Source organism: Notolabrus celidotus, chromosome 6 (assembly GCF_009762535.1).
Source record: "Notolabrus celidotus isolate fNotCel1 chromosome 6, fNotCel1.pri, whole genome shotgun sequence".
Classification (NCBI taxonomy): Eukaryota; Metazoa; Chordata; class Actinopteri; order Labriformes; family Labridae; genus Notolabrus; species Notolabrus celidotus.
The window spans coordinates 15068294-15091384 of record NC_048277.1 but is presented as its reverse complement, the minus strand read 5'-3'; the positions used below and the strand labels follow the sequence as shown (position 1 = coordinate 15091384).

Here is a 23091-nt window from a genome sequence, read left to right as displayed (position 1 = left end):
ACCCATGGTAACTAAAAAGATTCTGTTCCCATCTTAAAACACGTTTATTTTCATCAAACCTACCTTGGAAAAAAGCATCAGCTCTGAAAGGGTTTCATCTTTTTTTTCCTTTTTTGACTTTATCTTTCAAAACCATCAAATAATGCCAGCTATATGAGCTCAATACTGAACATGAAATATAAAAAGAAAAATGTTAAAACGGTTGTGGACATTTGAGCACCAGATGTGACAGTGACAAAATCTTGACATCAACAAAAGATCATGGGATTGTGCAAGAATCCTTTAAGACAGTCTGTAGCAACTAAAATCTAAACTACATTCTGTGCTGTAGTATTGTAGTCTTCTTTGTTTAAAACTGAATGCCACAGAAAACATTATTAGCTTGTTTGGCACAAAAACAAATTGTTGTCTTGTTCTCTGAAACCGGTGTTGGGAAAAAAAAAAAAAGTTTCTGCAAAACTTTAAAAAAGTACGTTTGAAGAGAGGAGACCGTTACAGAAAACAGACTCGATTTATTGGGAACTGCTGAGCCACAATTCACCTGTAGCATGTTAAGACTACATGTAGCTCATGGACATGGATATTAGAAATGTGGAAAACGGATGACTAAGGCTTTTCAATACAAAAAACAAATTATTCTACTTGAACTAGAACCAATTATATCAGTAATTTGAAACAGCCAACACAGACAAAAAGGAACATGAGTGGGTATATCAAATCTATTATTTACAAACAAAGTCTAAAATTGTGTTATTACTCTGACCGTTTTCTACAAAATTGCATAACAGTGTTTTTCCTTAATATGATGAGTTTCAAATATGCACTCCCTGCATACTTTTACTCCACTTCTCTAGGGAGTTCAACCACTGATAAATACCCACTTCCCTCCCTTCCCATCATAGAAAACCTCCTGAGCAGGAAGCTACCGGATTTGCCACTCCATGGAAAGGTGTCGGAGATTTGCTTCTTTGAGACAAAACTTCAAAGTCTCCTTTTGGGTTTCTGAGCTACACCACACAAAAACAGACTCTCAGCAGGGACTGTCCCCAGACAACACACCAACAGGTGTTCAAGGATCCAACAAAGAGGGTTTGTCCTCAAACTTTAGATGAGATAGAAAGTTTAACATTGTAGAAAATGTTCCATCTTGAAGCTGTGAGCAAATCTTTGTTACCTGTTCAGACTGGGTGTATCAGTAAAAACAAAAACTAAAATATTCAAATGAATGTTTTCATGCCACTGGCTGTCCTTGTCTGTGGTTCATATCCTCTCAGGGGCTGTCAGAGGTTTTCATTACCTCAGTCTGAGCCTCCTGTGTCCTATCCGAGTCCTCTTCTTTCTTGTGTTTCCTGGCATGTTTGTATTTGTCCACATAGGCCTTGACTAAATTGCCCACCTTCACTGGGTTGATCTCCCCGCTCTTGCTGTGGCATACCTGATAAACAGCAACACAAAACAATAATTAATTGAAGCCAAACCTCAGAGAAGATAAAAAAAAGCTACAAGTTGGGTGGTGGTGAACCTTAAGGATCCTGAACCCACCTTCTGGACGGCTTTGCGTAGAATCTCTTTGTATTCATCCTTGTTTATATCTCTTCTCTGGTAGAAAGGCTTGATAGCTAATTTGACTTCCTCTATAGCTCTCTCCTGCATGTGCAGTTTCTTCAGGTACTGCTGCTGGGTGTACAACATCACAAATGTCATTAGACTCACTGCAAACATTCTCAAACAGGAGGTAGTTTGAGTGTGCATTGAAAAAACAAGGACTACACATTTCAGCATTCAAAGCCACATTCACCTTGTCTTTGCCTGATGCATCCCCTTCCTCTGTTTCTCCAGTGCTTGGTAAACCCTCAGGATGTGCACCATCAGATCTAGAGGAGCCAGTGAGTGAACCACCTGCACCCCTTCTGGAGGGGTCACTGATATTTCCAGTGTTGTCCTATGTAAACCAGAGGACATTGTATGGATGTAATGGGAAGAAAATAACTACAATTTCATGATGAAAGGACAAAACATGAGACGGACCAAGTATTTAAGGGCTCTTCTACATCTTATGTAGCACTGCATATAACAGATCTATGAAAGATAAAATAACTTTGCTTCAATGCTCACATTAAATGTGAAGTCTACAGTTTCATTTCCTCAGCATGGCTTCTACTTTCATTTAGTCTGAAATGCTTCAGTATCAGTTTTAGTTTCAGCCACGTGATTTTTACCCAGACAACATACAAGTCTTTTAGGAGAACACTGTCACCATGTGGCCATTTTGTGAAATGACATCTTGAATGCATTTCTGAGAGAGACTGACTGAAGAAATTCATTTAAAAGAATAAGTTCTCTCCTACCTGACTGGTCGTCTGGGATGTTGAAGAGGGTCTGCGAAGCCCTTCCTGCTTCAGCCTCAATTTATAAAGAGCCAGTTCTGTGTGGGGAAAGATTCAAAAACATTATTCAAGATTAAATCCAACAGAAACATGTGCAGAGGAACTGAACAGCACACTCACTGCTTGCAGATTTCTCTGGTTGCGGCCCCTCAGGCTCCTGTATATTCCACGTAACCCTCTTCACTTGGGTTTTTGATTTTAATCCCACTACCACAGACACCTGCTCCCCTTCATTTTTCCCCTCCTGTACATCCTTGTCTTTAGTTACAGAGGAAACACTTTTCTCTTTAGGCTCAGACTTCACATAGTCCAGGTTGTCTAGCATCACATCCACATTGAAGTCATCGTCATCGTCTGAGGGTTGCTGAACTTCTTGCTTCACAGAGATCGTCGACCCAACAGTGTTAGCTTGCTCAGCAGCTGCCACTGGGTGAGTCTGAGAAACTTTATCCTGGAGGCTCTCTGCTGACACAGGTGTGGTAGATGAAGGAAACGAGGTGACCGGGGTTAAGTGGCAGGGCTCTGGGGAACTTGGCTCAGATTTAATCATCAGGATTTCACATGTCTCAGTCTTAATGTGTTCTTCTTTACTCTCCTCCTCATGTATCCCTTTGACTTTCACCAATGTATGGATGTCGGCTGCTTCTTCTTTAATTCGTTTATCACAAGGAGAATCTCCAAACATATCTAGAGATGGTTGTTTTTCTTTCTTAATTTCTTTCACAGCCTTTATCTCTTTGGGCATTTCTGCTGGTTTGGCCTGACTGTCCATCCTGAGGTCTTCTTTTTTCTCTTTAGAGGCCGTGATGCAGAGAGGAGCCTCCTCTTTTTTCACTGAGGCAACTTTCTTCTCTTTGATGGAGCTTCTGTCGATATCCTTCTCCTTTTTTATGTACTGCGGTTTTATGTACTGAAATCCCGAAGTTGTCTGTGAACCCTTGGATGATGAACCTTTATCTTTCCTTCTCTCTCTGGAGCTGGATCTAGATCTGTGTCTCCTCTTTTCTTTTGAGTGTGACTCTGCTTTGTCTCGCGATGAAAGATGCGCTTGTTGCAGTCGTGTGTTATCTTTTCTCCTGTCCCTAGATCTAGATCTGGACCTTGACTTTGATCGTGATTTTGAGCGAGACCGGCCACGTTTACGGTCCTTCGATCTGGATCTGGATCTGGAACGTGATTTTGACATAGATTTCGAGCAAGATCGACCATGTCTCTTGTCCTTTGAAGCTTGTCTTTTCTCTGAGGTTTTCTCTCGGTCATCATTCCTCTCCTTGCTTATTTGTTTATGCTTCTTCCTCCTTGAGCGCTCTCTGCTGCTGGAGCTGGAGCCTGACCTAAAATGAAGAATGATAGAAGGAACCCTTAGTCAAGTTAACATATGTTATCACAGAGATGACGAGAGGAAAATTGTAAAGAGTGACTCATTTACCTTGATCGCCTCCTGTCTTTTGATCGTGACCGGGACCGTTGTCTCTTTCTGTGAGTTCTATCAGGGGAGTTGGACTGAGAGCTTTCTGAGGATGAGTGTGCCTTCCTCCTCTCTCTGGACCGGGATCGCCTGGAATTTCTATCTTGCTTTTTCTCTTTCTCCTTCTGCTGGCCTGCCTGGCTCGAGGCATGTTGCTCTCCTTTCTTACCTCTCTCTGTCTCTGAACTGCTTGAGGGCTGTTCCTTTGACACTTGGGAGGTTTTCCTCTTAGAACCTAAATCTCTTGAGGGGGACTTGGAAGAGGATTTGGAATCAGGTTTGATTTCTGTCTTGTGTTTCTTTGTGGGGAGAGAAGAACTGGATGCAGAAGAATTGTTAGAGGGAGTGCTATTTGACGTGCCAACACTCCCTTCATTCACTTCTTCTCTCTCAGTCTTTACATGAACTAGGCTGCGATGAACAGGCGGTGTGGTTTCAGTTGGCTCAGCACTCAAAAATATAGCACTGTTTCCAAACCTTTCAGTCTCCTGTGGATCATCTAATCCTGGCTCCTTTTTGATTTCAGTCTTAAGTTTTTCTTTTTGTTTCTCAGTGTCCGATCTTGTTTCTTTTTCAGTCTTAACAAATACCTCTGAGCATCTGACCTGCTGTGATATGTTTTCAAGAGCACTAGATCCCCTTGGTTCTTCATGCGAGACTTCAATGTCCTGTCTTTCAGTTTTCACACGAACCAGGTCCTGCTTGTTTTGCACTTTCCTGTCTTTGTTTCCTAAAGAAGCAGCTTCCCCCTCACGTGGAGCATTTTGGGAGCTCTCAGCTTCACTGTCTGAGTCCGACAAAGTGGGATTAAAGGGATCATAGATACTAGTACTGTCTTGTTCTTTTTTGACTGGGGTATGTGATGCCAGGAGCATCTGTTTATCCCGGTGCATCTGTCTCTTTTTTACTTCATCTTCTTTTTTGCTCCAGCGTTCCTGCTTGCTGCTTTCACCTGCAGAGGATGACGGCATGCTAAGGCGCCTTGATTGCCAGGAGTTCCCGCTGGAGTTAATGCGGAAACTCACAGATGATGAAGCCGAGGAAGATGAAGAAAAACGTGACTGGCTTGAGGAGAAACCAGTGGAGGAGGAAGAAGAGGAGAAGGAGTTTGAGAAGGCAGATGATGAGCCTGCTCCGTCAGGCCTCTGCCTCTGGGACGGACCTTCAGCTCTTCCCTTCTGCTGGTCTACACTTTGCTGTCTGCCCTTGTTCCCAGCCAGGCTGTTAGTGCCTGTGTCTGGCATGCCATAAACATGACTTGTGGGGGTAGAGTTACTAAAATTTTCCCTATTACTAGTTCTATTGCTCACAATGCTAGCACCTTGACCAGTTGCATTATTTGTCCCATCACTGCTCTCCCTTTTTAGTTTTGGTATCTTAGGAAGAACAGACACGTCCACCCACATGGGCTTTATAGACGCCTTTTTGGACTGGTCGCTCTTAGAGCCAGAGTCTGGGGTGGGGTGGATGGAAGAGGGTTGGGTGAGGTCTATGACTCCATTTGTTGCCCGATGACCAGGTGGATGGTTGGGTCTGTTTGGTCGAACTGGCTGCATACTTGGATGTCCTCGGTGTGGCAAATCAGAGTGGGTAGAGGGCTGGATGCGGCTGGCTGAGGGGGGCATGTAAGGGGGTACACAAGGGGTGCTTTGGGAGAAAGATCTGCTCATGGAGCTGTGAGTGGATCCTGGTAGGTCTCCATTGTAGTGGACGGGCAGAGATGCTTCTCCTTGGTTAGGTGACATCACCGAGTTGATGTTGGGGCTGGAATCTCCTGAGATGCTGCTTTTGCTGCAACCTGGCTTTGACACAGAGGGTGCCACTGTAAAAAAAAAAAAAAAAAAAAAACGCACAAATGACAAAACCAAAGAGGAAAAATACGCTCCTTTGTTTTGCTTGAAAGTTTAAATAACTTTCATAATGTACACTGCTCAAAGTAGTTAATTGGAGAAACATTTAAAGTGTTGGAAAGAAACAGAACATGGGAATTGTGACAGAAACTTCACCAGTTACCATCAGCTGAGAAAGACTGAAGAATAACCAACTGTCCCTGTGGGTAGGGACTGGCAGCATTGCAGGCCTTCTGAGCTGCCAGATGGCAGATCTTTTAAAGTTAGGTATTCACAAGCTGGAAGTAATTTGTAAGAGCTTGGAGAATCTGAAGTTGTGTGATATGCGGCAGTTAAGACTTGTTATGCTGTAATTCAGCCACATCAAATCATTTTATGACATATGAGATTAGGTCTGGTCTGTGTTCTCAACAACCAGATATGATAAAATCCCTTACTTTACAGCTACAACACCTGCAATCAAACTACTTGTTCAAACAAAATTACCTGACTTTGCAGCTTTAAGCGAACCATCACGATTAATAACGACATCAGAGCTGTCCATCAGGAGCATGCTCTGTCCTGTGAGGATGCTGCCCAGCAGGTCTGGAACAGGAGCCGCCTCCGCAACACCCACTGAATGGGGGACATCAGCAGCCCTCCTGATAAAGCATTATTAAAAATAAATGTTTTGTTGACTTATTTTCTTTCCTCCCATGCACATGCATGCAGTTTAAAACTGTTTGTAACTTCTGCAAACCAGCATTACATGATTTAGGGTCACAGAAACTGAAGACATTGTTTATGACATTACTGAAACCATGCTGCCGTAAATCTTTTATCTATTACCTTATTGATTAACAGAATCAATGTTTGCATGTGATTAGTTAGGAAAAGAAGACATTTACCTGGAAAGGCCTCCTGTGATTGGTCGAGCTACAGGCTGGTGCGATCGAAGAGCAGATCGAGAGATCCCTCTTCTCTTGGCCTCCAATAGCGATGTAACACGGACCCGATTATCATCCTCCTCACTGGTCAAGGTCAGTAAAATATGATGCAATTCGCTCAAATTTGAACAGTGCATGCATGCAAAGATTTTACACTATCAAATAATACCAGGAAATATGGGTTCACTGCAGGGGTTAGGGCAACACTGTCCTACTACACTAGGATGTTAATTGCACTGGTAACCATATGTTTGTAATTCTTAAATGGTCTAAAATAACTTCAGAAACATCAATGAACATTCGTAGTAAGTAAAAGGGTCTACTCACCGTTCCGTAAATGGATCCAGGTCAAATGGATCTCCATAGATGGAGAGGGATGCAGCACCTATGTCAGCACGCATATTACTGAGTGTGTGCTCTGCAGGCCGATACACCGTAGGCAGCGAAGAGCTCTTCTTATCCTTTACTATGCCCAGATTATTTGCAATACGACTTCGAGTAGAAGCTGACTTCAAAACCTAACAGGAAAAAATAATGCATTACTCATTGTTATTTAGTGTGAGACACATTCCACAAAATCAAATCTTCTAAATTTCAAGACTGATACTGATGTCACCAATTATATACTTACCAGCTTTTTTCTGGATTTAGTCCTCCTCACCTTCCTCCTTCTCCTTCTCTTAACTCCTGTACTCGCTACTTTTCCGTTTTTACCCCTGGCAGAAGATGTTTTCTTGACCCTTCTGCGCCTTCCTGTTTGATCAATCATAGAAGTTATCCCATTGTCTTACAATGTCCACAAACCATTTTGGCTTCAAGGCCAAAATACAACTCCATTCTAAAGAAATTTGGACACCATGTAAAATGTTGAAAAACTGAGTTTAATGGTTTGCAAATGATTTAAACCACATTATTGAATTAATTGTAGGGGCAAGACAAAATATCAAATGTTGAAAATGAAAAAATGTTACTGTTTAATGAAAAATGCTCTCTCTCTCTCTCTCTCTCTCTCTCTCTTTTGAGTTATTTTTTATCAATTAGCAAAGGGTCATGGCCAGAAGTCAAACTACTGACCACTGCAACTAGTGACCGCCGCAACAAGGACCACAGCCTCTGTACAAGGGGCGTGCGTTTAAACCAATAGGCCAACCAGTGTCACGAAAAATATGTTCCTTTTAAATTTGATGCTATCAACAAATTACAAAAAAGTTGGAACGGGAACAATACACTAAAAAACTTTGCAACAAGTAACATGATTGAAAGGGGGGGGGGGGGGGGGGGGGGGGGGGGGGCATTGCAGAGAGGCTGGGTCCCTCAGAAGTACAGATGAGAAGAGGTTCACCAGTCTGTGAGAGACTGCTTGAGCCTCTTCAGGGTAATGTTCCTTAGCATAAAATGCAAAGAATTTGGGGAATTCATTACTACAGTGCATAATATAATTAAAAGATTCAGAGAATCTGGAGAAATCTCTGTACAAAGTGGACAGGGATAGAAACAGTTGCTGGTTGGCCATCAGGTGGCACTGCATCAAAAACAGACATGAATCTGTAGTAGGAATCACTGCATGGGCTCAAAATCACTTCCAAAATAACTGTCTGTGAACAGTTAGTTGCTGCATCCACAAATGCAGGTTAAAAAATTGTATCATGTAAAGGGGAAACCCTACATTAATGATATCCAGAAACGCTGACGGCCTCTTTGGACCCAAGCCCATTTAAGTAAGACTGAGGAAAACTGTGCTGTGAATCAAAATTTGAAAGTCTTTTTAGGAATCATGGACCTCGTGTCCTCATCTCAAAAGAAGAGAAGGAGCACCTGGCTTGTTATCAGCATACAGTTCAAAAGCCAGCATCTGTGATGGTATTAGGATGCATAAGTGCCCATATCATGGGTAGGTAACACATCTAGATAGGCAGCATTTATGCTGAACCATGCTTACATTTTTTGGAGTAACATGTGCTGCCATCTAGACAATGCATCTTTCAGGTAAGACCTTGCATTTTTCAGACAAGACAATAACAAAACACATTCTGCACAAATTACAAGAGCAAGGCTCTTTAGTGCAGTCCTGATTTGTGACCTGTTTAAAACATTTGGCACATCATGAAATAAAAAATACAACAAAGCAGACCCCAGTCTTTGGAGCAGCTGAAATTCCAAATTTAAACGAGCACACATTTTTCATAAAACAATAACATTTACAATTTCAGCACTTGATATGATGTCTTTGTACTACTTTAAATTATATATAGGCTTTAAAAGATTTGCAAACCATCAAAGATGTTGTATCAACAGTTTTCACAGTACCCCAATTTTTTATGTTTTTTGCACGTGTGCTTACTAACCTGTTTTGCGTCTGCGGCTGGATGGGATGCGGGGGGTGAGGTTGCGTATGTAAACCGACGTGTTGAGCCCAGCCACCACAGCGTTAATAGTTTCATCCAGCCAGGTGGACTGTATCAGATATGTGGGAGCCAGCTAGGACAAGAAAATGCACATTACTCCACAGGTTTACGTTTAAAAACACATTGTTGTCTACACACAACTCCCAAACACATGCATTTCCCCTGAACACAGGCATTTAAATTGGGAATCAAATACAAGAAGTTACAAAAACACATGCGATCATCAGTGCTGTCAGTCACTTCAACAAATACACACCTAATTAACTCATAAACGTCATTAATTAATCTTTACTGCACAACTCCTACAAATGATGGTGAGTCGGGCACATATGCTGTTAAAATGAGTTAAAGATAAGCCAAGTCAGAAGCATCACGCCTCATGCCAAACCTGGGATGAGCGTGCCTGTGTGATGCGATGTCGGTTGACGTTTGCCCGAACCCTCTCACTCTGCTGAGTGCGAGCAATAGCTCTGGTGGGACCCACAGCACGGGACTGGTGGCGACTAGTGGTAGGACCAGCAGTAGATGGTAGGCTCTCAGTATCACTGATTTCCTCAACTGAAACCCCTGAGTCAAGAAGATTTCAACAAGTGGCTTTAGTTCAAACAATTCTTTCACTTCTTAATGTTTTTCCTTTTTTAATATAAAGGAAAAAAAATGTAAAGGATTACTTGAGTGACGGTTGTTAGCTTCACACTCGGGGCAGAACCATTCCTCAACAGGAACTGAGTCAATCGGTGGCGTGAGACACTCCATGTGATACCTAATGAAGAAAATGGCTTCATAAATATCTCTGATAAAAAGAAATATAACAGGTTTTAACATTTACTTCAACTCTGATACAGGGCTATTTAGTTGAGATATATATATATAAATATACATATGTATATATATATTCATCTCACCCAGCATCACAGCCATCACAAAGCAAGAGGCGGTCCTCTCTGTCACTGCCCCCACACACCTCGCAGTTGGTCTGTTCGAAATCCACATTTATGATTTCCTCCTGACCCTCCTTCACAGGTTTTTGTACTGTGATCTGAAAATCCCACATAAGAAATAAGGTCATCCAACATAAACGTACATGGAGTATACTGACATGTTAAATGTACTAGAAGTTAAAATAATAATAATAACTGGTATTTGTATAGCTGCTTTCAAGAAACCCAAGGTTGCTTCACAGGGTCAGGTAGGGGGTCCGAGGGGTAGGGGGGGATAACACTATCTAACGGGGAAAGGCCTTGAGGAAAAGGTGCGTTTTGACTGCTTTCTTAAAAGTGTCCAGGTTTGAGGCTCTGCGGATGTCGGGAGGGAGAGAGTTCCAACGAGTGGGGGCTGCCACACTGAAGGCTCTGTCTCCAAAAGTCCGCAGCTTAGTCGGGGGAATGGAGAGGAGACCCAGGTCCGACGACCATAAGTTCGCGATGGAGTGTGTTGGTGGACGAGGTCAGCCAGGTATTGGGGGGCAAGGACATGCAGGGATTTGTAGGTGAGGAGGAGGAGTTTATAGGAGATACGGTACTTAACAGGGAGCCAGTGGAGGTGAATGAGAGTGGGGGTGATGTGCTGCCAGGGCTTAGTGTGCGTGAGAACCCTGGCAGCTGAGTTTTGCTAAGTTTATGTGACTGAAAAACTGAACACACTCACCACTTTCTTCACTTTGCCTCCAAAACATTTCCTCAGGTAGATGCTGTTAAAAGCAATCCGGTCTACGGGACACGAGTTTGCGTTCTGAAAAGGAGGAAAATAAATCACTGGAATCGATCTACTGATAAAGATGCCTTGTCAATATAGAGCATACATTGATAAGAAACAGTGTGTTTCCAACAAATAGCTTTCTGGACATTAAGTCAGACCCACCTTGGCCCATTCGAGGATGCAGTCGAGACAGAAGTAGTGCTCACAGTTCTCTGGTGTAGCAACAGGCTGGCTGTTGAAGGAGTTAAGGCAGATGGGACATTTGTCTGCGTCCTCATCTGAGCTCATCTCTGCAAGATCAGCAGAGGTTCCTTCAAAAGCTCCACCCTCAGCCTTAGCATCTTCTTCCTCTTCATTATCTGACAAAATGGGTAGAGATCTTTCTTTATCTTGGTTGGTATTGCAGTTTAACAAAGGATAAAATGAAATAGATATGTCACACAGTAAGCGTCAGTAACAGACACTTATTTTCCTGTTCAACTACAGGAAATCTACGTTTGGTGAGGTGCAAATTTTTTAATGTTGTGCAGTTTAAATAAGAGCTGCTTCACAACAGCACACAACGATAAAATAACAACATGTATGTGAAAACATAAATGCATATTTAGTCACTCCTACCATTCTCCTCTTCATTGCCTTCTTCTTCATCATCATCATCCTCTTCCTCGTCCTCCTCATCCTCCTCTCCATCTAGGGGACCCTCTCCTTCCTCCTCGCTGCTATCAGATTCTCCCTCATCAGATTCTGCTCCATTGTCGTCGGAGTCATCTGGGAGGAAAAAATAATATGAAATTACAAACTACATGCATTACTTTTGTAGAGTTGCATGTTGTGTTTGATATTACACTCAAAAAGAGGTGCACTCGTACCTGAGATTGCCCACAAAGCAGCCCTCTTTCCTTTATTGTGGGATGTGCTGCGGTTGATCTGCTCATCTTGACTGTCATCTTCATCCATGGCTGACCATCAGAACAACAGGTGGACAATTTCTCTGACAGCTTCTTTTCCTCACATGAACCTAAGATGAAAGATCTCAATAATACTTGGTAACACTAAATAATATCTGGACTTTTCAGAGAGCACATTTAAATTAGGGACACTAAGACGTAAACAAAATCGCATCATGAATTCACAGTGGTGAATGAAGTACACAGCTTCTTTACCTAAGTCAAAGTATAGATCCTCCATCTCAAATATGACACCAACACTAGAAACCATTACTTGAAATCTCTAAAAACTATAACATGGAATAAAAACAGAAACTGAGTTACTCCAAGCACAGACAACTTAGTTTGAAATGTTCATCTGGAATGAAACAAATGTTACGTAGCTCAACACGCTTTCTCAGGTTGGACAGTGAATGTTTGTATATTTGGGCAGAATGGGAAACAGGGAGAACATTTCAAACGATACATATCATTCTTCATTTCAAAAACTTCTAACATGTGCTGAAGATATGACCATGGGTGCTCAGGTGGAGACTTATAGACATCATTACCACCTCTAAATGAACTGCCTGATCTGAGTGATGCTCTGTGTTTGCTCCACGTTCAACCCTGGAGACGCACGATATACAGGTATGGCTAAACCACTGAAACAAACAGAACTACACAAACACGTTTTGCTGTCTTAGGGATCAGATTTCAGAAAAGAGAAGGAAATTCATGAACTGACTTCAAAGCAAAAGTAGTGAGTAACTAGAGCACTGATAGAAATATAGGGGAGTAAAAAAGTACAATAATTGTCTTCTGAATGTAGTGGAGTAAAAGTAATAAGTACCCCAAAAATAACACTCAAGTAAAGTACAGATACTCAAAATCTGTACTCAAGTAAATTTACTCTGTTACTGTCCACCACTGAGTTACTCACGGCTGAAAGGACAGAGGTGGAGTCAACTCTGGGAAATGATAAGTCCTTGAGAATAAAGCCTGGGATCTTGATCTGTTGGATAGAGTTGCAATTAACGGAATAAGTTCGGCATGATCTACCGAACACCAAAAAATTGCATCTACATCACAGACAGCTAAATAAAACTATAATTTCGTTGTATGTGACATGAACTGGTAACCAGCAGGCTGCAGACAATGCTAAAGCTACATTTGTAAACAAAGAGGAAAACTCGAGAGCAAAAAGAATGCTTCCTCCGTGTTTTATACAAAATATACTTGTAACATCAGTGAAGATAAACATGCACTGACAAGAGCCTAGAACAAGCCGGTCACACAGTTCTTACTGAACAAATGGCGCTAGCTAGTAACATTAGCTTCAGTAGAGCGTGTTAGCTAACCTCCAGAATAGCAACATTCAGGCTTCTCAATACTACTAACACTCCGCGTGGGGCAATTGACATACAAGTTACCTCTTAGCCCTCCAAAGTGGAAATCTACCATAAGAGAGCTGAGTTGCATATACACATTTTAAACCTACCCCATTAAGTAATGTAAGTGTGATTTGAAGTCTCCACAGTTGTTGAGTGACACCACCGGCTGGCCATCGACGGAAAAGGCCGAGTGCACTCAGACAATCGAGACTCTTAAAGAGACAGTACCTGTTTTTAACAGATAACCAACCTTACCTATCTACCTAGTGAAAAAGACAAAAGGAAATGACACAAGTGTGAGATGCGTGCATGCTTCTTTAAATAACTGATTAGCAGTGTAGTTCAAAGTTCTGGATGAGCAAAGAACACATGTTGGATAACTCTTTACCTATAGTCTTTACCAGTGGTGGACAAAGTACACAGCTTCATTACTTAAGTCAAAGTATAGATCCTCCAGGTCAAATATCACTCAAATACAAGTGAAAGTTGCTCTGTCAAATTATTACTTGAGTTAAAGTCCTGGAGTACTTGCTTTTAAAAATATGTCAGTAGTCAAAGTACTTTTAAAAATATCTTAAAAGATTGTATTTACACAAAGCATGATGGCAGTCAAGAATACATAGGAGTACATTCTGTTACATTCTGTTTAGTTAGAAACCATTACTTGAAATCTCTAAAAAACTATACCATGGAATAAAAACAGCAACTAAATTACTCCAAGCACAGACAACTTAGTTTGAAATGTTGATCTTGGATGAAATAAATTTTTACGTAGCTCATCACGCTTTCTCAGGTTGGACAGTGAATGTTTGTATGTTTAGGCAGAGTGGGAAACAGGCTGAAGATATAAACATGGGTGCTCAGGTGGAGAATTATAGCCATCATTACCACCTCTACATGAACTGCTCTGTTTGCTCCACGTGGAGACGCACGATATACAGGTATGGTTAAACCACTGAGACAACAGAACTACACAAACCCGTTTTACTGTCTTAAGGATCAGATTTCAGAAAAGAGAAGGAAATTCATGAGCTGACGTCAAAGCAAAAGTTGTGAGTAACTAGAGCATTGATAGAAATATAGGGGAGTAAAAAGTACAATATTTGTCTTCTAAATGTAGTGGAGTAAAAGAAAAAAATCCCCCCCCCCAAAAAAAAAAAAAAATTATACTCAAGTAAAGTACAGATACTCCAACATGTACTTAAGCACAGTACTCAAGTAAATGTACTTTGTTACTGTTCACCACTGGTCTTTACACAAGGGGCAGGCCCAGGCCTTTTTTGACTGGGTTGGCAAAGCAGGGGCACTTTCCTTTCCTTTATTCAGATCCCCATTAGCTGCCACTAACACAGCAGCTACTCTTTCTGGGGTCCACATAAAACAAACATAACATACAAAATAAACATGAAATACAAAAACAGATAATAATAATGATAATCCTTAGGGTTTCAAGGGGGCCTTCACCGACCTTGTCGGTGCTTGGGCCCTAAAAATACTACAAACATGAAATACAAGAACAAAAAAAAGCTGCAAACATGAACAAAAAAAATGCACAACAGGAAATACAACAACTGAAAGTGCTACAAACATAAAGAAAAACTGTAAATGCTATATAGAAATAAAATAGAGAAACAGGAAAAGCTACAAACATAAAATGAAGTAGAAAAACAGAAAAAAACACTACCAACATAACATCACATCAAATTAAGACTTATCCTAAGTGTTCACTAAAATTCATTAATGTTAGGGTTATTGTTAAGGTGTTCCTTTAAGAGTCTTTTAAGACTGGCTTTACTGGGTGCTTCAATTATAGTAACTGGTAAATTATTCCACATTGTGATGGCTCTATACACAACAGATCTGCTCACCGCATCAATTCTGGGTCTTCGCTTAACTAAATGACCCTGAACAGCCTGCCGGGTACTGTGACTGTGTATGGTTGAATTTTGACCTAATTTATGAAAAGATACTCAGGTATAGCCATAAAAAGCCCAGCTATGTTTCACAGAGCACAGTATTTACAAAATATTTTGACCCTCTTACAAGTTCATTTATTTGTCTCTAAAACATTCAAAATTTTAGCTCATTTCCCCCATAGTCTGATCTTCTTGGTGTAAACTGGGCAACCAGAAGTAACAGGTTTAAAATGTATTTATCTTACTTTTGGACTATCGAAAGATGCCAATAATTATATTTTAATTTTGAGCACATTTTTGTTTGTTTTCTCTATCTGGAAGTAAAATATAAAGTAAATATACTCTTATTAAACATGTTCTGAGGAAAAGTATTGTTTCTTTTAACACTTACGCTGTCAACACTGTAGAACAATCACAGGGAAACCCCTCATGAGCAATCTAAATAAAACATGGAATTTTAAATGAAAGGAACCAACAAACAGAGCACTCACCTATCGCTTCTATTTTAGTGTGCAGATGTAAGCTGATGATTTTTAAGTATCCTTTAAATTGCATGTGATAATGATAAACTATTTTATTGCTAAAGGGAAACTTAACCATTCCTTGAGGAGGAGCAGGCACACAGTTATTTGTCAGCAGTCTAGACTGGCTGTCACCCCCTAGTGGTAGCTTTCACTTTGTTAAAATCAACTGTTACATAATACAATGTAATCCAGATTTGCTACTTTATGTCATGGGGTTATGTGTATCCTGGCTGTGAATAATCCGACTGGGCTTCGACTGTCAAAAACTGGTCAAAGGAAATAAAGATTAGACCCACCTAACCCAAAAAGGTTCTGTGATAATATACCAGAGACAAAGAGGGAACATCGTGTTCCAAAGTGAAACGGGTTGAGATTTTTGTGTTTTTTAAGAAAATAATCCATAATTTGTCACAGTTTTACTTCATTAAGATATTTGGTGTTAACAACACTGTAATAACTATGATAGCCCTTTACTTAATTTTAGGATTAAATGTCTTTATGAATGATAGTCTGCTTTAACCTCTTTGAACTTTAGTATATCATGTTGAAATTTAAATTGTACACTAATTTAAGATTAAATTATTTCTTCTAATTGATATGATGTAAGGCCGTTACAAACGCTCATTCTTTAAATAATTGAGTGAAGATGATGATGGTGATCATCATCATCATCATCACCACCCTCCTCCACCTCCTCCTCCTCCTGCTCCTACTCGTCATCATCAGATCAGACTGTCATGCTGCATCCTTGGTACGTGCACAGCCACACTCCGCTCATGGCAACACTGTACACAAGTAAGCCGAGTTCAACCACTTCACACAGTAGGGGTAGGGGCGTCCTTTGTCAAACCGTCTTCAAACTCTACATCACACCTCCAGCAGCAGCTGTCGCATCACATGGTGTCTATTTCAGGACAAACAAACCTGCGTCGCATTCATGTTTGCATAAATAATCGTCCAGGACAGGAAACTGTTAACACGATAATGGTTCATTCCTAATGTACGACGTGCAAAACTGAACGCGCCGCACCCCAACTACAACTCTACAAGTCAGCTGAACCTGCTGCCCTTATTAAACCAACCTCCCACAGATTTTCATTTGTCGATTATCGATGATGGGTGGGTCTTTCAACTTCATCACGGGTTCCCATTGGCTGTGCGCGCTGCCAGTTTCTTTCTAATTTGCATAACCAGGTCGGGTTGCAGATGCAGGGGAGTGGGCAGGGTAGGGGTAGTGCAAGTGAACTGAACTTGTGCGTCGGTGTAGGCTACACTATGTTCTTAAAATGCACCTAACTTTAAACATGCACTGTGATTTCTTTCAAGGAAAAAGTAAGCTGGATATTTAATAAGACAGTAGTGAGGATCCTTTCTGCGACACTGACAGAGTCTTTCTTTTAAAATTGATCCAAAAGAAAACTTGGGACTGGTAAGTAGCTCCTTTCATCTACCACTATTCTTAATTCCGTCTAGCCTATATATTGTGGATGAATTGGCCACATCCGTTTGATAAAATTCTTCTATTTATTTATCAGGAGTCTTAGACTTAAAAGTAAGTTATTTTCAAACTTTCAAAACAGATGAAACAGAAAGTACATCAGTATATTTCAGTAGCATAATGCATACATCGAGGACAGGGGGCCAGCTGTAATTTATACTTCAGTTGTACATTTTGTAACGGTGTTAGAACAAAAGAGGCTGTCAGATATTTGTCGATTTATTTCAATTTTATATATTCTTATGTACATTATTTTAAATATTAATTGAGTGAAATAAATCTCTATTCTTCATGTGGACTGTGTGTGATTTATTATATTGTATAGCTCAGCCTTTGTCTGTGTTACTCCACAGATTGCCCGTGTTTGTCCGTCTGAGCTCTAAAAGCAGGTAAGCCACTGACTAACGCACATTGTGCCAGTTGTCAGTTCCACTGTGCGTGTGACAGCGGCTAACCTGGTTTTGGGAATACCTCTCGTTTTATATATTGGGCTCGTGCAAGACCTGCCACAGCCGGACCAGACAGACACCATACCTCAAGCTCTCCCTGAGCATGTCTCGTGCACATTTCTGGAACAGGCCTGCTCACCATGAGTGTTCAGCCAGTGGTCCCCATGTGTAGACCACTTCCTCACATGTTCACATACTGTCCTCTTATTTAGGTCAAGTAGCTATTGCGCTGCCTCCTATAGAGGGGATTCCTCTAATGCCGTCTACTGTGAAGACTATTGGTGAGTGTTTTATTTCTGTATCTGTCTCATCTGACATGATAATCATAATTTTCCTGGCTGGATACAAATTTGAGGTCAGAGGCCCTCCAGGGGTTCTCATGGCCCCTTCAGCAAAAAAAAAGGAGCATTGCTAAGAGAAATACAACATGATTTTAGAACAAATTTACTACCATATTTTTGGTCAGCTGTTTTGGAGTTATTTTGTAAATAATGAAGCAGAAAATTTTTAAAAATAAATTAAAAATAATTATTACCAAGTAAAATAAATCAACTGTGTCCACATACGTTGTACTATGTTTGTTTGTAAAAAAGTATTCCCTAGTCCAGAAAGTAAAATGCTACTCAAAACAACTGTGGGATCATGTATTTTTTACTTTCTGTTTTACTGCGTGATATAATTCTTGGTATCAGGGAGGACGTTTCATTCCCATCGGTGCATAATGACTCATTGTGACACAGAGGAATAGATAAGTGCAGTATGTCAGACTCATTAACTTGTGGCCCCATTCATCATCGTAATGTGGACGTGCAGATGCTCACTCACATGAAGGCAGTCGCTTCTCAGACACACTGCTCTCTACTGTGCGTACTGATCAGTTTTTACCAGAAGAGGTCAGACGTACAGCTTTTACATTGATCCAACACCTTTCAAAAGCAGATTTGGATGGGGTTCATGGGGAGTGTCATGTATGAGTAAACTCCCTCAGGGTGCTGTCATGAAACATTCTCATAATCTGTTATTGTCTGTGTATGAGAGTGCATTCATTTTGGTTCAGAAATGTAGTGCATATGTATGAATGTATAAAAATTGTAACCTAGCTTAAGAATAGGGAAAATGAAGAATAAACTAACAGCACTGGCATGGGGTCATCTAAAAATAAAACATTACATCAGAAGATTTCACAAGTAATACAATGAAATGTGAAAAAACTGATCACATGGCCTACAACTGAATGATCCATTAAGTTCCACCTTATTTTCAATGTGACAGTTTCAGTTAGGAAATACAAAATTAAATACTTTCTCTTTGATGTCAAGTGTTTGTGCAGCATCATCTATGTCCACAGGTTGGCGCCAGCACTGCATCACCCTGCAGCTTGACCAGACAGTGGGAACTAAACAGGGATTTGGCGATTATCTAACCCCAGCCAAGCCAGACAGCTCTAAATCTTCTCAGCAAAATCCAATTCTGCATAATTAATCATAATATCTGAATTGGCATTCTGGTGTGTTTTCCTTTAACTCTCAACACGGGGTCAAAAGTTCATAACATCCACAAAAAGGCTGCATATTTTTGATGCTTTGTGAAAGTTGTTGATATCAATTCATCTATGCATTGGAAAGATTTGTTTCTTGGGATTTTTCTTGTAACTTGTCTACAGATGGGATTTTATAGAATCAACATGGTTTCAGTCAAGGGAACAAGGAAAGATCAAGTCACTCAGTGTGACAGCCAGCATATTTACTCTCCAGGGTAAACAAACAGGAAAGGGGTGGAGAACAAAAGTGTTGTACGGGAGCCTGTGGTTGTGCAACAGTGTTTACAGCACCATGTCAGGGTGATTTTTATCGTTTTTGATAAATGTCACAATACAATGGTTCATTTTGTGGTCAGTGTTATAAAAAGTAGACTTAGAGGTTCACAAGTTTCTACAAGCAGACGTGCTCCTAGGGTAAGATTCATAAATTAATTACAGCATGAAAAAACAAGGAGCTTGAAAACTGTAGAGAAGATACATTTACACCCAAGTAGATCACTACTCATGCTTCTCAAATGTTCACACTTCTGCACTGCCCTCATGCCTTTGTCGGTCACATGTCTTGTAGATCTACTGTGTTACATCATCCATAACAGCAGAAGCAGCTGTGATGCCAGGATGTCTGCTACATTTCCTTTTGCTCCCAAGGATGCACTCTTTGAACTTTCAATCAGCCACCTGTGAATACCGGCTCTAAAACGCTCAGATATGAATGGGCATCATCACACTCTTTGTACCATGAGTGCAGAGGAGAGCATGCATATTTCAGAGCCTATAATATATTCATTATGCATTTCACATAGGAGCTTCATGGCACGGCCATTTTTAGGAAGTACAACGGTGTGTTAAAAATTTACCACAGGGTACTTCAAATGAGCTGAACCTCCTCTCTAGCAAGGGTTATAATGATAACATGTGAGTCCATAAACAAGGTATTGAAAAAAAAACAACCACTCAAAAGATCATCTAAAACACAATACACAATTTTATTATCTTTAAATACATTGTAATAATTCCTCTAGGTAAAATGTTCTAAATTATTTTACATTTCATACAGATATTGCAGTGTTTACAGTAGCAAAACTCAGTAAATATATTTGTTTTATGTATATACAGTATGTATATCTTGGTGGATTAAATAATGAGTTACAAAGAAAGGGGTTAAATAAAAGTTGACGGTGACAGAACAGTGAACAAGTTTTCCCCTTGGCCCTGTGGTCCATGTTTTATCTCCATGATGAGTCGCGGGAAGTCAGGACTGCAAGACACACAAAAATAAGGGGGGATGATGATCCCTTTGTCTGGACAACATTTTCTCAGCTGAGACAGGAGAAACCCAAGTCATTCAAGAAACTAACGCAAGCACAAACCAATACTAAACCAAGTTATCCTTTACCCCTAGAGGACTATGACCAAAGTTTAATTTAGTCAGAGTAGCATTTAGAGACAGCAGTGGTTTTAAGCATGTTTGTTTTTTTAAATGTCCGCAGTTTCCATGGCAAGAGGCGGTTATGTAATCCCATAAAGAAAACACTGCACTGTAGGAGAGAGTACGCATTCAAACACACTTCACTTTGACCTGTCAGCTTGATAACGAGACAAAAGATAAAATGCTAAGTGCTATGATAATGTTAATATTGGTTTAGATGGTTTGGATGGTTGCTTAAGAATAAAAGAAATGAAATGTCCAAAACACTGAAACCAGCAGCATCCCTCATCCGCCTGCTGTTGTTTTTAGGACTTAATGTGAGTAAGCTCATCTTACACCTACAGTATGCTGAGGCACATTGCAAGTTATGACAGGTCAAATGTTAGGTGTGATGACTGCAAAAGAAAAAAACAACACCTCCATCCCAACAGAGGAAAAAGAAAAACTTAACAGACCATGGCCCTGTTTGTTGCACTTCTTTCAAAATGTATCTCTTACTTGTAGCAATTTACTTGACAAAATCATACTTTAAAGAAGCTTACCCTCCAAAAATGATAGTTGCAATCAGCTCAAGATACATTTCTCTGTAGGCAAACAAGGGCCATGGTTTCACACAGGAGGAGAATGGGACAGTGCAACACATTTTGCAGAGCCCTCCATGAAGGCTCTTGCTCTTTGGAAGTCAAGTGTTACCAAAGTACAAGGCATTGTATAGATACCCAACCCCCTCTTCACATATAAATAGTATCCATACATAAAAGGCAAACTGAAATGACATTGGTCACATATATTTCCATGTCACAGTTTAAAGAAGCACTACAGAATTAGAATGTCTGCTACAGTCATTCCCAGTGCGATCGATGTGTTACATGGAGATACGGTGAGAAGCAGCTGTTGGTATACGATTGTTGACTTGAGGGTGGGAAGGCCTCTCTGTGTTACAGAGGGGCGGGATCAAAAGTAAGTTCCCAGATGCGTTAAAGTATAAAGATAGCAGATAGTGTTAGTCCAGAAAGCGAACAGTGAGAGAGGAGGAAGGCGGGGAGGAGAGACACAAGAGAAGGATTCAGAGAATTAAAACAAACAGGTATATGAGAGAAAACAGAAGAAGGAATGTTAAAGTTTGATTGAATTTTAAAATGTTAGCAACAGGACTCAGGCTTAGGCGCAGAGGGGAAGTTTTTCAGCTTCTAAAAGAAGATGACAGGACCCTCCACCAATCAAATGCTTCGGCTACCCAACACCAAAAATCGGCAGCTGCAGCCTCAAACCCAATAAAGCTGGAGTAGAAAGTTTAGGAGAAAAGGGCTCTGGGACGAAGGGAGGAGAGGAGCATAGCGGGGTGGACTTGAAGAAGCGGCAGGGTCTCACACATACACACCCTCAGGGTTGAGACTGGACACTAGAGGGTTTTGCAGGTTGCGTGGATGTCCCAGGAACTGTTTGGCAGTGGGGCGTGGCGGAGACTCCATTTGTAGACTGTGACCTTTCGGGGAGAAGAGAAATAAATAAGCCTGTGTTAAAATGTGGACTTCTGGTTTGTGTCAACAACAGGTACAAAGAATCTAGTAATTGACACTTTACTTTGAATTAAATTAATGGCAAACGCATCACAGCAGTATCTTACCTTGTACCTGAAGGACACAAGTTTTATTATTTAATATTGCTTTCATACCTCCATTACTGTATCCTTCCTGTAGAAGATGTGCCAGCTCTAGCTGCTCCAGTTGCTCCTGGAGCTCTGTGCGTGAGTGTGTGTGTGCCGGCAGGACACCTGTCTGCTGAATAAACTGCTGCAGGTTACACTGCCTCAGTTCCTTATTCAGCTCCTCCAGCTCCTCCTGTTTGGCCTGAGAGGGAAAAGAACATGGATCAAAGAAGAAAGGTTAGACAACTGAGACTTTACATCAGTCACTGAACACTGACAATTTGTTTGCCTTTAAAAAGTAGGTGCAACATATAAAATAGAGCGAGTTAAACATGCCGGTCAATCAGCTGTTATAATAACAAAACACAAACAGCAGAATTTATCCCATTCCTTAGGTAAGGCTACTGTAATATCCCTCTAGATCACATTTCTAAAACCAAAGTAATAGTCATGTATGTCTTCAGCAGTAGGGGGCAGCAGAGTCTACAAGTCTAGATGCAAGTTATTGATGGGGACTACAACCCATCAGCCATCATAAAACCATTCAGCTACCATGAATCCTCAAAGTCAGTCATTAATTTTAGGCTTCATCACATTTCAGTAGCCTCAGATGTATATACATTTTATACATAACAATGTCTCTGCTGCATTTAATAGTTGTCCTAATTAACAAATGCCAGGGGAAGACATAATTACTAGTTTAAATTATGTTAAGGCAAATGTGAAGTTCAGAGATCCTCCATTGAGGCGGCAGTGGCATCAATCCTATGCCCACAGATTAGACTGTGATGCACACAAACAGGCCAGTCAATCAGTCTTAATCGACTACCTATTTGTGCTTAATCAATTGTGTCTGCATACAGGAAGCAGCAGCACCCCAGCGCTGGTGTGTGTGTGTGTGTGTGTGTGTGTGTGTGTGTGTGTGTGTGTGTATCCTGTAATTGATGTTGGACTGAAGCAGCCTGCTGAGGCAGTTCACACCTGCAAGTCTGCCTCCATTAGCCTAATGACAGGAACGCTGCGCTCTTCACCA

The 23091-nt window shown here is 40.8% G+C and overlaps 2 protein-coding genes and 1 long non-coding RNA gene across 14 annotated transcripts in view; 1 reads left to right on the top strand and 2 right to left on the bottom strand.

The window, feature by feature from the left end:
- Window positions 1-474: 474 nt before the first annotated feature.
- Window positions 475-13267, bottom strand: phrf1 (PHD and ring finger domains 1). 5 transcript variants are annotated; one of them, XM_034686620.1, is made up of 20 exons: window positions 13162-13267; window positions 12604-12675; window positions 11604-11752; window positions 11353-11502; window positions 10897-11093; window positions 10684-10767; window positions 9942-10075; window positions 9708-9799; window positions 9425-9603; window positions 8977-9109; window positions 7263-7384; window positions 6959-7149; window positions 6593-6715; window positions 6192-6346; window positions 3817-5677; window positions 2508-3721; window positions 2349-2425; window positions 1799-1942; window positions 1543-1677; window positions 475-1435 (listed from the first exon to the last, which is right to left on the bottom strand). In XM_034686620.1, the coding sequence occupies exons 3-20, from the start codon at window positions 11689-11691 to the stop codon at window positions 1271-1273; spliced, it is 5244 nt and encodes a 1747-aa protein (XP_034542511.1). In that variant the 5' UTR covers window positions 11692-11752; window positions 12604-12675; window positions 13162-13267; the 3' UTR covers window positions 475-1270. The 5 variants fall into 5 exon arrangements, with proteins under 5 accessions (XP_034542511.1, XP_034542513.1, XP_034542515.1 ...); XM_034686622.1 differs by having other exon boundaries at window positions 1543-1674; XM_034686624.1 differs by having other exon boundaries at window positions 1543-1674; window positions 11604-12675; window positions 13162-13256.
- Window positions 13268-16751: 3484 nt separating this feature from the next.
- On the top strand, window positions 16752-18073 carry LOC117814631. The gene is made up of 2 exons (XR_004631605.1): window positions 16752-16923; window positions 17346-18073. It is a non-coding gene; the product is annotated as an uncharacterized LOC117814631 (long non-coding RNA).
- A 1870-nt stretch (window positions 18074-19943) lies between these two features.
- Window positions 19944-23091, bottom strand: part of rassf7a (Ras association domain family member 7a) — a 39262-nt gene continuing 36114 nt past the window's right edge. For all 8 annotated transcript variants that reach the window (XM_034685855.1, XM_034685854.1, XM_034685860.1 and 5 more), the window contains 3 exons: window positions 22086-22260; window positions 21792-21896; window positions 19944-20239 (listed from right to left, as the gene is read on the bottom strand). In XM_034685855.1, coding sequence (XP_034541746.1) covers window positions 20208-20239; window positions 21792-21896; window positions 22086-22260 — 312 coding nt within the window. In that variant the 3' untranslated portion in view covers window positions 19944-20207. The remainder of the gene's footprint in view (window positions 20240-21791; window positions 21897-22085; window positions 22261-23091) is intronic.